The 16,473-nt window shown below is 42.9% G+C and overlaps 4 gene segments (V, D, J or C); all 4 read right to left on the reverse strand.

The window, feature by feature from the left end:
- The window catches only part of LOC120936501, a 339,157-nt gene that overhangs the window by 108,564 nt on the left and 214,120 nt on the right, over window positions 1–16,473 (reverse strand).
- Window positions 1–16,473, reverse strand: part of LOC120936375 — a 167,481-nt gene that overhangs the window by 103,358 nt on the left and 47,650 nt on the right.
- Window positions 2,139–2,935, reverse strand: LOC120936544. The segment is given in 2 exon segments: window positions 2,139–2,700; window positions 2,828–2,935. Coding segments are annotated over 2 exon segments (390 nt in total).
- Window positions 14,994–15,603, reverse strand: LOC120936532. The segment is given in 2 exon segments: window positions 14,994–15,386; window positions 15,542–15,603. Coding segments are annotated over 2 exon segments (387 nt in total).

The raw sequence follows: 16,473 nt of genomic DNA on the forward strand, positions 1-16,473 counted from the left end.
GGTAAATGTATGTTACTATTGTTCTAAATTCTATGTGAATCTCGTAAGTTTAGGGATAGGATCAATAGTCAGTAGTGGGAAAACATGATGGGGTCAAAATGGGCAAATTAATAATGTTTATGAAGGAGTGGCTGGCATTTTCAGATAGGCCAGTAGGGGGGAGTAACGCAATACACCTGCAAGGGGTCCCAGATGGAAGACACACTTTTTGAGTACTATCTAGTTGACACTAAATTGAATAAATAAATTTTTGGGGAAAAGGCCACTTATTTAATAAATTAGGCATGCAACAACCCACATAATTCCAGGGGGACCATGTCTGAAGGTGTTTAAGGGGCCACATAATTAAGGATGGCGACCCTGTGTGTAATATATATTGACATTCAATTTGCATCACTCATGATTGTAAAAATGTGTGTGATTAATGTCAAACACAAATAACATATGTTCCTTTTTTTGATACACAGGCAGACCCAAGCCAGGAAGAGCCAGGGCCCACAGGGAGCCAGGAAGAGCCAGGGCCCACAGGGAGCCAGGAAGAGACAGGGCCCACAGGGAGCCAGGAGGAGCCAGGGCCAACTGCAAGGCAGGAGGTGGCAGAGCCCACTGGGAGCCAGGAGGTGGCAGGCCCCAGTGGGACCCAGGAGGCACGCCGGCGGGATACCATCTCCCGGATCCCTCCATTCCGCAATCCCAATAAACGGCTCAGGAGTATGCGACAAATGGAGGAGGAGACCCAGGGCCTGCTTCGCCAAGCTACTGCAGCCATCCGAGAGCCACCCAGTGAAGTTGAGGGGTTCGCAGCGCTCATTGCAGCCAAGATGTACAATCTGGAGCAGAGCCAGCGTGTGCGCTGCGAACTCCTCATCTTCCAAGCCATAACCATGGCATCCCTGGGGCAGCTCGATGACGACACCCACATTGTGCGGATTGCTCCTCCTGTCCTTGCTGCTCCTCCTGCTCCTGCTCCTGCTCCTGCTCCTGCACCTGCTCCTGCTCCTCCACCTCATGAGGCTGCTCTGGCTCCTGCCACCTCATCTCCTCCAGGAACCCAGCCCCCAAGGACTCGGGCTACAGGGAAGGCTGCAGGGAAGACTGCAGGGAAGGCTGCTGGGAAGAAAAAGGCGAAGAAATAATACGGTGCCCCTGATGGAATTTTAATGTGGACTCACAGGCTGTATTTGTGGCTTCGGGGACCCTTGTTTTCAGAAAAAATCAAGCATGCTCTAAAGTGCTGCCTACCTTGGCATCTTTGTTTTTATTATGTTGTGTTTTTGGGTTGCCACCTTTTTTTTTGAAATTTTTAGGAAGACTAAAATAAATGTTAATTTTTCAGCCAAATTTCAACATGTTTCTTTATTGTAGATTTGAGAGATCAGTATTGAATGGGCAGACCCATTCCAAAATAAATAATGCAAACATTAACAAGGTAAAAAAACATGCTTGTGGGTGAGTTAACTAAAAAATTAGGTTGTTGCAGACACTTCACACACTCCTAAATAAAAACAAAATAGAGATTACTAATCAAATTGGTGACAAAAATTAAAAAAAAAAAAATAAGGTGGACCAATATATATATTTAAAATGTTTAAGATGGAAGATACAACTAAATAACAGAACACAAACATAAACATTATCAAACAAGAAAGAAACTAATTAAAAGCTTGTCATAACTATGTAACAAGATCAGCCACAACAAACGTCCATTTCTGGGTAGCAGTTAAAAGCAGGGGTTAAAGAAGCGCTTTATTTTCTTGTCTATAAGCTGAAAAACACCTTAACGAATGTGCTGATTCCATTCTGAACAGTCGTTTTACATGAATGAGCGCTGCCGTCTCCTAACTTGCTTCTGAGCATGCGCGGGCTTAAATCGACGTTTTTACGTACACACGGTCAATGTTTAGAACACAGAAAACGACGTCGGCCAAAAACGACACATAAAATTGAAGCATGCTTCAATTTTTTTCTGTCGTTTTTTAGAAGACATAAAACGACGTTTTTGCCCACACACGGTCAATTAAATTGACGTTTTTGAAAATGACGTTTTTTTCCATCGCAGAAAGCGATGGTGTGTACGCGGCATTAAAGGCAGACATTTTTTTAAATGTTGTAATTTCCCTGAAAGCAGCGTTGTTTGGTATGTACAAATGTTCTACTTCAAAATACCATGGAATTATCTTTAAATACCTATTCATATCTTAAGATCTTACTTTACTACTGCTCCAAACTTAAATATGGCAAAATAACTAATAAACACAATACAAAAAAACAAAAAAGTATACAATAGAGTTTCTAAAATATTATCTGCTTTTGGAAAATGACCCAGTCCTGTGAGGTAATGTGTATAACTTCCTCCTTAGAATGTATCAGTGTGCAACCCTTTGCCATCTGGTTGCCACATACCACAATAATAATCGGCTTCATCTTCTAACATCACTGACTTAATGGTTAAATATCCTGTGTTCTTTGGGGTGTCTTTGGATCCAGAGAACCGATCAGGGACCCCGGCTCCTTGGTGTTTGCTGCTGTCACTGTAATACCATAACAGATACCGGGGTCTGTCCCCTGTTTTCTGCTGATACCAGTACACCCAGCGATCACCTATACTGAACCCAGTAACTGTACAAGGTAATGTCATCGTGTTCCCAGGAGAGACGGATTGAGCGGCTGGCTGGGTCACACTCACCTGAGCAGCACAATCTGAAATACAGAAATAAATTCATATAAAAAGTACAGCAGAGATCACTTGTAATATGTACATTAAACTCCCTCTTTCTCCTATAGCTGGTCTCCAGCTTAGACATTAATAACCCATTTCCCCTCTTACTTGTGCAGAATAATAGAGAAGTGATGAAGAGGACAGACCACGACATGGTGCAGGTGACTCAGGCAGAGATCTGTGGATTGTATTCTATCTCCCCTGTGTATTAAATACAGAGTGCAGACATCAATGTAAATGTGATCAGATCTGATTGGACACGACCATCCCCTCCCTACACCTAGATGTCTGTAGGATGATGTATAATAAACTTCACATTGTACAACTATCATAATATTCACAGATCTCTACGGTCACTGCTAGAAACATATAATCCAGTGCCGGGGGTGATAGTGAATACTTATTACTAATATTCTCCAACATTATTCTCATGTTCTTTTCATGGTGGAAGTGCCCAGATAAGAGTAATCTAAGGGATTTATTAACAGTTTACTTACATTACCTAATATTATACCAGTAGCTGCTTTCGAATTTTGGCAAGTGTTTAAAATGCAGCTAAGATCAGGTACAGTATATATTTTCATGTTATGTCATGAATGGTAAGTAATGTGAAGGTGTTACACAAACAGGTATTTAATACCTCTAACAGAGATCACTAACTATATATAAAAAATCTACTTTTTTCCTGATAAGGATAGCACCACCTTTGTTCTGGCACTATCCAGGGTTCAAGATCTACATCCCGGACAGGAATACTGGCATTGAGATAATATAGTCTTGGTATCTGTGCAATTCTTGGTAGTGTTCACATATACAGTGCCTTGAAATAGTATTCACAAGTATTAACTTTTTATATATATATATATATATATATATATATATATATATATATATATATATATAGGATTTGTCAAGTTACAGCTCATAGCGACCATATCTGGCTCTTTTTTAGGCTATGGTACCAATTTTCATCACAGTGTACATTGTGAGTCAAGTTGTCCCTCCTCTACACACTTTGGGTAAATGTATTAACCCATGGGGATGTAGAGCATATAAGAGATATACACTCATGTTTTAGGGGGGATTCTTCCTCATCCCCATTCACCCATCCTACCCCTGTCCTCCCCCCTTTTTATTTATTTATTTATTTTTTTATTAATATTTTTTTTTCTACATTGATGATATGCTGTTTAAAAGACCATGTGACCATATTTGGCCCTTCCCTCCCTTTATTTTTTTAGGCTACAATTTAATTAAAAAATATATATTTTTTTTAATAGAGGTTTTGTCAAGTTACAGCTTATGGTGAGCATATCTGTTTCTTTTTTAGGCCATCTTACCCATTTCCATCTAAAAGTACATTGTGGGCCAAGTTGTCCGTCCCCCACTTACTTTGGGTACATTTATTTCCCCAGGAATGTAGAGCATTTAAGAGATATAAACCCATGTTGTAGTAGTGGTTCTTTTTCTTTTTTTTATCTTTGTGCAGTTAGATAGCCATAAGATTGTTGGTTCTTCTCCAATACATTATCTTGTTCAACATCAGCTGAATTATGTGGGCATAGTTTGATGATAACACGTCTGCTTTGTTGACAGGGAAACAACTTTTTTTTTTTTTTTCTCCTTTTGTCTATTCCCCCCCAAATAGGATTGCCATGATTAATGCCTATTGTGTTATTCATCACACAGTGTCCTATGTCAATGCAGACAAATTAGGGTTTTTCTGTGACACTCTCTCTTGAGTGCCTTCTGAAATTTATCCCCCCCCCCCTTTTTTTTTGTTTCTCTTCTTTTCTTTTGGTCTTCCTACCATTACTGAAACTTTGGAAGAGGTTGATAGGGCCATTGCCAATACACCAGCAGATAAAAGCCCAGGTCCTAATGGATTTATACCTGCATTTTATAAACTTTTTGCCCGACCCTTATTCCTTTTTTGACTAAGGTATTTAACTCTATAGCAAAAGGTTTCACATTGTCTACACAAACCTTGGAGGCACATATCTTGCTTATTCCAAAACCAGAAAAAGACCCATCCCTCTGTGCGAACTATAGACCAGGGGCGGACTGACAACTCATGGGGCCCCCAGGCAATAGGAGATTATGGGGCCCCAAGGCAATAGGAGATTATGGGGCCCCAGGCAATAGGAGATTATGGGGCTACACAGTATGCACACACAGTATACATATACACACACTGAAAGGGTACTGGAGAGGCGGGGCAGCTATAATCTTGGGATTTTTAGACCAAAAGGATATCGGTAAGATATATTTCAGGGACAGATAGAAAAAAAACACAGATTTTTACATACTGTCCCTGGTGTTAGTGAGGCTGGCAATCCTGATGGGGCCCCCTAGTGGTGTGGGGCCCTCGGGCAGTGCCCGAGTGCCCGAATGGTCAGTCCACCCCTGCTATAGACCAATATCGTTAATAGGAATCGATCGAAAAATATTTGCCAAGGTTCTATCCAGCAGAATACAACCATTACTGCCCTAACTAATACATCTCTTGACCATGTTGGCTTCGTTAGTGGACGAGAGGCTAGAATCAACACAATTAAAGCCCTTCTGTTGATGGACTGCGCCCATACATGTGATATTCCTATATGCCTTCTAGCAGTTGATGCAGAAAAGGCATTTGATTGGGTAAGTTGGGAGTTTCTCCGACTCTCTCTTCAACAGATTTAACTAGGTCCTCATATGCTTTTATGGATAATGTCTCTCTAGTCATCACCCTCAGCTAGAATTAAGGTAAATGGATCTTTGTCTCCTGTGTTCCATATTTTCAACAAAACCTGCCAAGGATGCCCCCTACCACCTTTTTTATATGTTTTTACAATGGAACACCTGGCAATTGCCTTGAGTCAGAACCCAAATATCACAGGTATTCCTGTAGGACCTCTCCATGCAAAAATGGCCCTATTCGCAGACAATTTGCTTTTATTTGTAACACAACCACATACTTTCCTCCCAGCCATATTCCAGGAGTTACAGAAATTTGGAGAAGGCGGTAATTTTAAGGTTAACTATAATAAAACAGAATTTCTAAATATCTCCTTATCAGAAATGACTATGACAAGACTCTCAAATAATCTTCCTTTTAAGATTTGTTCCTCTTCAATTCATTATCTAGGGATTCAGATACCTTGGCATCACAATTGTATTTTTTGAATTTCCTTTCTACTGTATATTTCAAAAAATTCAGATGGACTTGACTTTTTACGCCTATGAAAAATGTCTCAAGATGAATATCCTCCCTCAGTTTTTATATTTGTTTCAAACAATTCCAATCCATATCCCTGCCTTGTATTTTCACAAAATCCACCGGATGTTTTTTTCAAATTTGTTTGGAACTCAGCCCGTCCTAGAATTAGCTTCAAAACATTGTCGCTACCAAAATGAGGAGGAGTAGGGGTACCCGATATTGATTCCTACTAAAAGGCAGCAATATTTACACGTATTGTTGATTGGATACACCAAAAATTGTCCAAGTTATGGGTGCAATTGGAGAGCCATATGAACCCTATAGACCTCTGCGCCCTTCCATGGACTTTACCAACTTTTCGCAAAAGGCACCCTAATTCCAGTTGCACTTATTAGACAAACACTTTATATGTGGGGCCAGGGGATAGCCACTCTTGGTATATATAAATATCTAGGCCCCATGACTCCTTTCTTAGGTACTCCGGCTTTTTTGCCAGCCTTGCAATCAATTGAGTTTGGCCCCTGGAGTAAACAGGAACATATAAATAATTCTGACACCCCCACATGGGTGTGGTCATTTTACTAACTCATCCCCTTTACAAATGTTTCTATGGCAACTGCTCAATCACAGAGATGCTCCCCCACAAAGTCTTTATTACCCTGGGATCCTTACATGATCTCTTAACAATAAACAAAATACAGGAAGAGAAGCAGGGTACTTTATTGGGACCTGGAGGGGGGCCTCTCTGATGGACACAGGGAGGGCTTCTGTTAAAACGAGCCCCCAGACATGATACAGAAGATGGTCAGAGACTGCAGACATGATACAGAAGAAGATGAGAGACTGCAGACATATTACAGGAGATGGTCAGAGACTGCAAACAGCGTACAGGATATGGCCAGAGGCTGCAGACATATTACAGGAGATGGTCAGAGACTATAGACATGATACAAGAGATGATCAGAGACTGCAGACATAGTACAGGAGATGGTCAGAGACTGCAGACATAGTACAGGAGATGGTCCATTAGACCCCTTTCACACTGGAGGCATTTTTTCAGGCGCTTTAGCATTAAAAATATTGCCTGAAAAAAGCCTCATCTGCAATACCAGTGTGAAAGCCCGAATGCTTTCACACTGGGGCGCTGCACTGGCAAGACATCAAAAAAAATTCCTGCAAGTAGCTTATTTGAGGCGCTTTAGGAGCGGTGTATACATTGTTCCTAAATAGCTTCCTTTACCTTAGTGCAGTCCTCCTTCACTTACCTCATCCTTCGATTTTGCTTTTAAATGTCCTTATTCCTTCTGAGAAATCCTCACTTCCTGTTCTTCTGTCTGTAACTACACACAGTAATGCAAGGCTTTGTCCCTGGTGTGGAGAAAGCCTCTTGAGGGGGGAGGGGGCGAGCGGGCAAGTCAGGACACTCTCTACTTTGCAGATAAAGAAAGGAGCTGTGTGTTAGTGGGCGTCCTGACACTCCTGCTCGCTTCCTCCCCCCTCAAGAGGCTTTCACCACACCAGGAAGAAAGCCTCGCATTACGTTGTGGAGTTACAGACAGAAGAACAGGAAGTGAGGATTTCTCAGAAGAAATAAGGACATTTAAAAGCAAGATCGAAGGATGAGGTAAGTGAAGGAGGACTGCACTAAGGTAAAGGAAGCTATTTAGGGGAAAACAAATTCCTTTACAACCCCTTACGAGGTTGTTGGGGAGTGCATAAATAGTCTGGTGTTTGAGGCAGCCCTGTTCTTGTACAGACGGAGAAGTTTCCAGCCTGAAGTGCTGGTGCCCTTCTAGGAAGTCCAGAACAATTTTTATTTGTTCTGATTTGCCAAACAGGATTCACTGAGCCCTTTGAGAATTGAACGCAAGTATCCTTCTCCCTGTCAATTAGTGATTCAATGAAGTGAGATGTGACTGAAATATGTGTGGTTGTTATGGGATTCTGCACCCCTTTGATGTTGTACTGTTTTATGGATTCAGGTTTCTGATGCATATGTTGGTTTTATTTTCTGTTCACTTTTCTTTTTCATCTTCAGCTATAGCTAACAAAGAAAAAAAAAAAAAAACATATGTACTATATAGCAGCCCTAAATATTCCTCTCTAAAATAATAACAGGTTAATAACAGGTTAGAAATAATACATACCGTTATGTGAGATATATTCTCCTTTCCTCCTGTAAATACTGACCCCTACTGGACTAGAAATGATTTACAATATTTTATACTACAATTCATGGCCCGGATTCAGAAAGAAGTTACGACGGCGTATCTCCAGATACGCAGTCGTAACTCTGAATGCGGGGCGTCGCAACTCGGCGCCTGATTCATAGAATCGGATATGCCTCACAGTTGCCTAGATACGAGCGCCATAAGTCTCCTACGCCGTCGTATCTTAGGGTGCATATTTACGCTGGCCGCTAGGTGGCACTTCCATTGATTTCCGCGTCTAATATGCAAATTAGCGAGATACGCCGATTCAGAAACGTACGTCCGCCCCGGCGCATTGATTTACGTCGTTTACATAAGGCTTTTTCCGGCGTAAAGTTACCCCTGCTATATGAGGCGTAGCCAATGTTAAGTATGGACGTCGGGTCAGCGTAGAATTTTGCGTCGTTTATGTCGTTTGCGTAAGTCGTACGCGAATAGGGCTGGGCGTAAGTTATGTTCACGTCTAAAGCAATGACTATTTGCGGCGTAATTTGGAGCAAGCGCACTGGGATACTTTCACGGACGGCGCATGCGCCATTCCTTAGTAACGTCAATTACGTGGGGTCACGACTATTTAGCATACAACACGCCCCCTACCAGCCTATTTTGAATTAGGCGGGCTTACGCCGTGTCAGATACACTACGCCGCTGTAACTTACAGCGCAAGTTGTTTCTGAATACAGGACCTGCCACTCTAAGTTATGGTATCTGAGATACGCTACGCCCGCCTAAAGATAGGCAGATCTCTCTAAATCCGGGCCCATGTGTATAGGAGAGAAAACAATTGTCAGCTATGGTAAACTGAGCATATCACAAAATTCTCTTCAGTGATTTAAATTAGGCTTTTCATGGAAGGAGAACACTATAATGAAGAAAAAATATCCCAGAGGGACTGGAACTGTGTTGACAGTTGAGTTCATACAAAGTAATGGGAGGAAAAAACATACATGTGGGACGCCAGAACCCTTTTATTGGGGCTTCAGTTTAAATAAGAAACTTGAATGGACTCAGAATAGGGCTTTCTTCTGTGAATCTATATAGGGAAGTTGATTACTGGACTAGGACTAGCATTATCTGGTAGGAAATCAAGTTACATTTTCTTGATGCAAGTGCTTTTGAACAACCAACCGTGTCATGAAAAGTCAAATATAGCTGGTGAACATTTTTTTCAATTAAGAGCGAAGTGTGCACCTGTGAAATTTTATTTGGTGTTCTAGCACCATGTACTGCACCATCAAATTCTTAGCGCTGGCGCCTCCCGGTCCTTTTAGAGGTTTATGATGCCGGGAGGTGGGGCATGGCTTAAGATCATGGGGCTGCCGTGATTGGAGTGGCTCCTTGCAATCGGGAGCTTCCGGTTAGGCAATAGTAACTGTGGCGGGAGCGTGCATGCTGCACGCTCTCAGCTCAGGTGTATTCACACAATTCACGCAAATTTGCACCCCCTCGGCGTTAGGGACCAGGCGCAGAGAGGCCGCATATTTGTGTATTGGCCAATGCCAAGGGATTAAAGGGGTTGTAAAGGTACAATATTTTTTTTCCAAAATAGCTTCCTTTACCTTAGTGCAGTCCTCCTTCACTTACCTCATCCTTTGATTTTGCTTTTAAATGTCCTTATTTCTTCTGAGAAATCCTCACTTCCTGGTTTTCTGTCTGTAACTCCACACAGTAATGCAAGGCTTTCTCCCTGGTGTGGAGTGTCGTGCTCGCCCCCTCCCTTGGACTACAGGAGAGTCAGGACGCCCTCTAACACACAGCTCCTTTCTCTATCTGCAACGTAGAGAGCGCCCTGACTCTCCTGTAATCCAAGGGAAGGGGCGAGCACGACACTCCACACCAGGGAGAAAGCCTTGCATTACTGTGTGGAGTTACAGACAGAACAGGAAGTGAGGATTTCTCAGAAGAAATAAGGACATTTAAAAGCAAAATGGAAGGATGAGGTAAGTGAAGGAGGACTGCACTAAGGTAAAGGAAGCTATTTAGGGGAACAAAATTGTACCTTTACAACCCCTTTAATAAGAGTGTATTGTGGAGTGTGTTCAGGCTTTAATGTTGCATTTATTATTCACATTTCTATTTGCATTTGTTCACAGAGAATAGTGCAGAAGACTTTATGTGTTTTTATGTTGCTTTTGTTTTAAAGCACTGTTCACCCCACCATTGATAGGAGTGTATTGCAATGGGATTGCACAGAGCAGGCCCCATCCTCCTCTTCACGGGTCCCCTACCAGCATTCCTGGCCCCTCCTCTTCTCCAAGTGCCCCCATAGCAAGCTACTTGCTATGGGGGTACTCCTGCATGCTTGCTCCCGAACCCCCGCTCTGTTACCATTAGGGGCTTGGCCCTGCCCCCCCCCCCTCCTTACCAGCTGTGAGCAGCCTTTAGAACCACTTTGACCCCTTAATGATGGCCCTACATAGATATACTGCAGCAGGGCAGCCCTCCTGCATGAAGTCACGTACCTGTACGTGATTTGGCGCACTGGGTCTGGGGCACGCACAGCCTGCGACCCACTCATCGGGTCTGGCACACCCAATGTCTGCCGGGACCCGACGATCGTTCTCCAGAGAGGCAGATGTAAACAAGGCAGATCGCCGTTCTGTCAGGGGGGAAGATGGAGATCTTGGCCCGGATTCAGATATCAGTTACGACGGCGTATCTCCGGATACGCCGTCGTAACTCTGAGTTGCGGGATCGTATCTATGCGACTGATTCATAGAATCAGTTACGCATAGATTTCCCTAAGATCCGACCGGCGTAAGTGTCTTACACCGTCGTATCTTAGGCTGCATATTTGCGCTGGCCGCTAGGTGGCGCTTCCGTAGATTTACGCGAGGAATATGCAAATTAGGTAGATACGCTGATTCAGAAACGTACGTTGGCCCGGCGCATTTTTTTACATCGTTTACGTTAGGCTTTTTCCGGCGTAAAGTTACCCCTGCTATATGAGGGGTATCCTATGTTAAGTATGGATGTCGGGCCAGCGTTGAATTTTCCATCGATTACGTCGTTTGCGTAAGTCGTTCGCGAATAGGGCTGTACGTAAGTTACGTTCACGTCTAAAGCAATGGCGATTTGCGGCGTAATTTCGAGCATGCGCACTGGGATTCTTTCACAAACATGCCCACATCATCCACATTTGAATTCCGCGGGCTTACGCCGGACCACATACGTTACGCCGCCTTAACTTAGGGCGCAAGTTCTTTCCGAATACTGAACTTGCGCCCTTATTTAAGGCGGCGTAACGTATCTGAGATACGTTACGCCCGCCGATAGATACACTATTGTATCTCAATCCGGGCCCTTGTGTTTCTGCTCAGCAGAAACACGGATCTCTGTTTACCCCCAATCTAAGCAGCCCCCCTCCCCACAGTTAGAAAGCACTCTTAGGGAACACATTTAACCCTTTGATCGCCCCTGTTAACCCCTTCCCTACCAGTGTCATTAGTACAGTGACAGTGCATTTTTTTTAGCCTTGACAACTGTAATAATGTCACTGGTCCCCATAAAGTTTCACATGTACTGCACCATTAATTAGCGTGTATAGTATTGTGCAGTGTATTTAGGCTTTAATGTTTTATTTATTATGCATGGTTATATTTCCATCTATTCACAGAGTATAGTGCAGAAAACTTTTTGTTATATGTGTTTTTATGCTATGTTTGTTCACCCCAACATTAATAAGAGTGTATCGCTTGTTATAATGAGTTTTATTAAATATTTGCAGAAATTCTGCATTCATTCGATTTGTGTACACCATTATCTTAATTTTCATTCTGGGTCGAGCACTGATTTATAAAAAAAAATGTAATAGTTAACCACTTCAATACAGGGCATTTTCACCCCCTTTTCACACTTTAAATGACAATTGTGCAGTCATGCGACGTTGTACCAAAATTCTATTTTAATATTTTTTTCCCCACAAATAGAGCTTTCTTTTGGTGGTATTTGATTACCTCTGCGTTTTAGTTTTTGTGCTATAAACAAAAAAAGACTGATCATTTTGAAAAAAAATACAATATTTTTTACTTTTTGCTTTAATAAATATCCCATTTTTTTTCCTCAGTTTAGGCCCATATATATTCTTCCACATATTTTTGGTAAAAAAAAATATTATATGGTTTTTGGTAAATCTACAAGAAAATTGAACATGTATGGCCAGCCTTAGTGAGCACTTCTCCTTTGCCGAGATAATTCATCCACCTCACAGGTGTGGCATATCAAGATGCTGATTAGACAGCATGATTATTGCACAGGTGTGCCTTAGGCTGGCCACAATAAAAGGCCACTCTAAAATGTGCCGTTTTGCCTAGGTTCACACTGCTGCGAATTCAAAATCGCGATTTTACCGCGATTTCGCGGCTGCGATTTTGCCACGATTTCGGCCGCAATTTAATGTAAATCGCGGCCTGAAATCGCAAAAAGTAGTACAGGAACTACTTTTTGAAATCGCAGATGCGGCGTCGCACTGATTAGGACAGTGCCATTGCCGACAATTGCCGCCGATTTGAGATGCGATTTGACATGTCAAATCGCATCTCAAATCGTTCCAAATCGTACCCAGTGTGAACCAGGGCTGAATCACACAATCGCACAATGCCACAGATATCGCAAGTTTTGAGGGAGCGTGCAATTGGCATGCTGACTGCAGGAATGTCCACCAGAGCTGTTGCCCTTAAATTGAATATTAATTTCTCTACCATAAGCCGTCTACAAAGGCGTTTCAGAGAATTTGGTACATCCAACCGGCCTCACAACTGCAGACCACGTGTAACCACACCAGCCGAGGACCTCCACATCCAGCAACTTCACCTCCAAGATCGTCTGAGACCAGCCACCTGGACAGCTTCTGCAACAATCGGTTTGCATAACCAAATAATTTTTGCACAAACTATCAGAAACCAAAATTAGTGAAGCTCATCTGCATGCTCGTCGTCCTCATCAGGGTCTCGAGTGGGCAACTTGAGTGGGCAAATGCTCATATTCGATGGCGTCTGGCACTTTGGAGAAGTGTTCTCTTTACAGATCAATCCCGGTTTTCACTGTACAGGTCAGATGGCAGACAGCATGTGTGGCGTTGTGTGGGTGAGCGGTTTGCTGATGTCAACGTTGTGGATTAAGTGGCTTATGGTGGCGGTGTGGTTATAGGTTGGGCAGGCGTATGCTATGGACAACGATCACAGGTGCATTTTATTGATGGCATTTTGAATGCACAGAGATACCGTGACACGATCCTGAGGTAGGGTGACCACGTGTCCCGGATTGCCCGGGACAGTCCCGCATTTTGCAGGTCTGTTCCGGGCACCTTCTTTCCAGGACAATACAGTGTCCCGGAATGAAACTGACACAGCCACCCCCTGGGCCAATCTGATGCCCCCAAAAAAGGCTGCCACATCACCGTTTTACTCAATGACAGTACTTGTCCTGGCAGGGGAATGCCTGGACGAGCACAATCCCTGCCCCCTGTTTGTGATTGGAGAAATCATAAATCCCGCCTATTGTGTCCAATCACTGTGCTGTGATTCGTTACAGCACAAGCTGATTTTTGGTAAGGGAGGTGTCCCTGAATTGTAGTTTGGAAATGTGGTCACCCTATCCTGAGGCCCATTGTTGTGCCATTTATCAATGACCATCACCTCATGTTGCAGCATGATAATGCACGGCCCATGTTGCAACGATCTGTACACAATTCCTGGAAGCTGAAAACATCCCAGTTCTTGCATGGCGAGCATACTCACCGGACATGTCATCCATTGAGCATGTTTTGGATACTCTGGATCTGCGTATACGACAGCATGTTCCGGTGCCTGACAATATGCAACAACTTCGCACAGCCATTGAAGAGGAATGGACCAACATTCCAGAGACCACAAGCAACAACCTGATCAACCCTATGCGAAGGAGATGTGCTGCACTATGTGAGGCAATTGGTCGTCACACCAGATACTGACTGGTTTTCGGACCACCCAATACAGTAAAATGGACCATTTTAGAGTGACCTTTTATTGTGGCCAGCCTAAGGCACACCTGTGCAATAATCATGCTCTCTAATCAGCATCTTGATAAGCCACACCTGTGAGGTGGATGGATTATCTTGGCAAAGGAGAAGCGCTCACTAACACAGATAAAGCCCTGGTTCACACTGATGCTACTTTGAAATTGTGCTACTTTACTTGAAGTAGCGCGATTTCAAAGTAGCAAGGTCAGCGCGATTTCAGGTGCTACATACTTGATAGACATTTGTGTGGCTTCATACACAGATGTCTATTGAAAACCGCACCTGAAATCGACAAAAGTAGTGCAGGAACTACTTTTGCAAATTGGTGCGGCGCCGCAAAATCGGTGTCGCACCGATTGGAACAGTGCCATTGCCGCCAATAGGCTGCGACTTGTCATGCGATTTGATCTTTAAAATCGCATGACAAATCGCTCCAATGTGAACCTAGGCTTAGACAGTTTTGTGAACATTATTTGAGAAGAATGGGCCTTTTGTGTACAAAAAAGTCATAGATCTTTGCGTTCAGCTCATGAATTAGGGGCAAATACAAAAGAGTTGCGTTTATAATTTTTCTCAGTGTATATATGTATATATGTCTTTTTATAAATACACCCCATAATGCCTAGGTGAAGTATTTTATCTAAATTACAAAATTACAACTTACTTACATTTATACTAGTAAAAATATTTAAAAAAAAATACTGTACTTACAATTTTACATAATTGGTTTTCTAAATAACTGTAACGAGTATATTTGATGTGTTAAGGAACCTTTATTGCTACTGTATATTGGTGTTTTTTGCCTATAAAGTTTGCTGATGGTATCATTTCATACAGAAATCTTTCTATTCAGCTTTCTATCAGTGATACGTTTCACTCTTTTGCTCAGGATGATTGCATTCATGATACAAGCATGTTATTGTACTACTTGTCTGTTGGTGTTTATAACTGTGCGCAAGCCTGTAGTGCTATCTCCAGTAAAACAGTAATATGCAGCCTCATCTTCAGCATGAACTCCAGAGATGGTCAGAGTGCCCACATCATTAGAACTATCTCCAGAGAAACGGTCTGGTGTTCCTGTTGCCTTTTCCTTATCTTTATAAATAAGAAGACGAGGGGCACTGCCACTTTTTTGCTGATACCAGCTAACATAATACTTTCTAGAAAGACTCTCCCCTGAACATGTTACTTTAATAGTCTCTCCCGGTTTTGCCGTCATTTCAGAAGGTTGGTTCAGAACATACTGACCATAACAACCTGCTGGAAGAAGAATAGTGAAGAATGAGAAGTTAGTATCATGTCATCTATATTATAGAATATGAAGAGTGCGACATGTGTCATTTTATTGCTGTCATGATAATTGTAACCCCCAGAAATAATACACACAGGGGGCTTCTCCAATCTCTACTCACATGTGCAGAAATAGTTGACGGCGAGGATGAGAGTAGACCAAAACATGTTGGAGAAGACCTTCTCTCTGACACTCTGATCTCTCATTACTAACAGAGAATTTATATGTCCTCTGAGATCAGACACGCCTCATTTTGCAAATGATCAGATACGGTTCAAAAATAACTCCTGTATTTTTTTTCTCTCCCAATTTTGACCTGCACCAACCAAAGATCTCTGGGCCAGATTCACAGCAGAGATACGACGGAGTATCTCAGATACTCCGTCGTATCTCTCAGAGTATCTATGCGACTGATTCATAGAATCAGTTACGCATAGATATCCCTAAGATCCGACAGGTGTAATTGTTTTACACTGTCGGATCTTAGGATGCAGTACCGCGGCCGCCGCTGGGGGGAGTTTGCGTCGTAAACCAGCGTCGGGTATGCAAATTAGGAGTTACGGCGATCCACGACGGATTTTCGCGTTCGCTACGTCGCCGCTAGTCTAGTTTCCCGTTGCAAAGTTAGTTGTCGTTTTGGGTGCCTTAACTTTACACAGCACACGTATGTGCTGTATAAAGTATGGCCGTTGTTCCCGCGTCGAAATTTAAAGATTAACGTTGTTTGCGTAAGCCGTCCGGGAATACGGAATTACGCTACGCGCGTCACCGTTCGAAAAAATGATGTCACGTCGCGCAAAGCACGGCGGGTAATTCAAAAGGGAGCATGCGCAGTAGGTGCGGCTCGGGAGCGCGCCTAATTTAAATGGCACACGCCCCTTTGAATTACGCGGGCTTACGCCGGAGGCCGCCAGCGTAGTTTTCATCGCAAGTGCTTTGTGAATCAGGCACTTGCGATGAAAACTTGAGGCGGTGTAACGTATCTACGATATGTTACGCCGCCGCACTTCTACCTGAATCTGGCCCTCTGTTCTTTAATCAGCCATGTCAAAG

The sequence above is a fragment of the Rana temporaria genome, chromosome 1 (genome assembly GCF_905171775.1).
Source record: "Rana temporaria chromosome 1, aRanTem1.1, whole genome shotgun sequence".
NCBI lineage: Eukaryota > Metazoa > Chordata > Amphibia > Anura > Ranidae > Rana > Rana temporaria.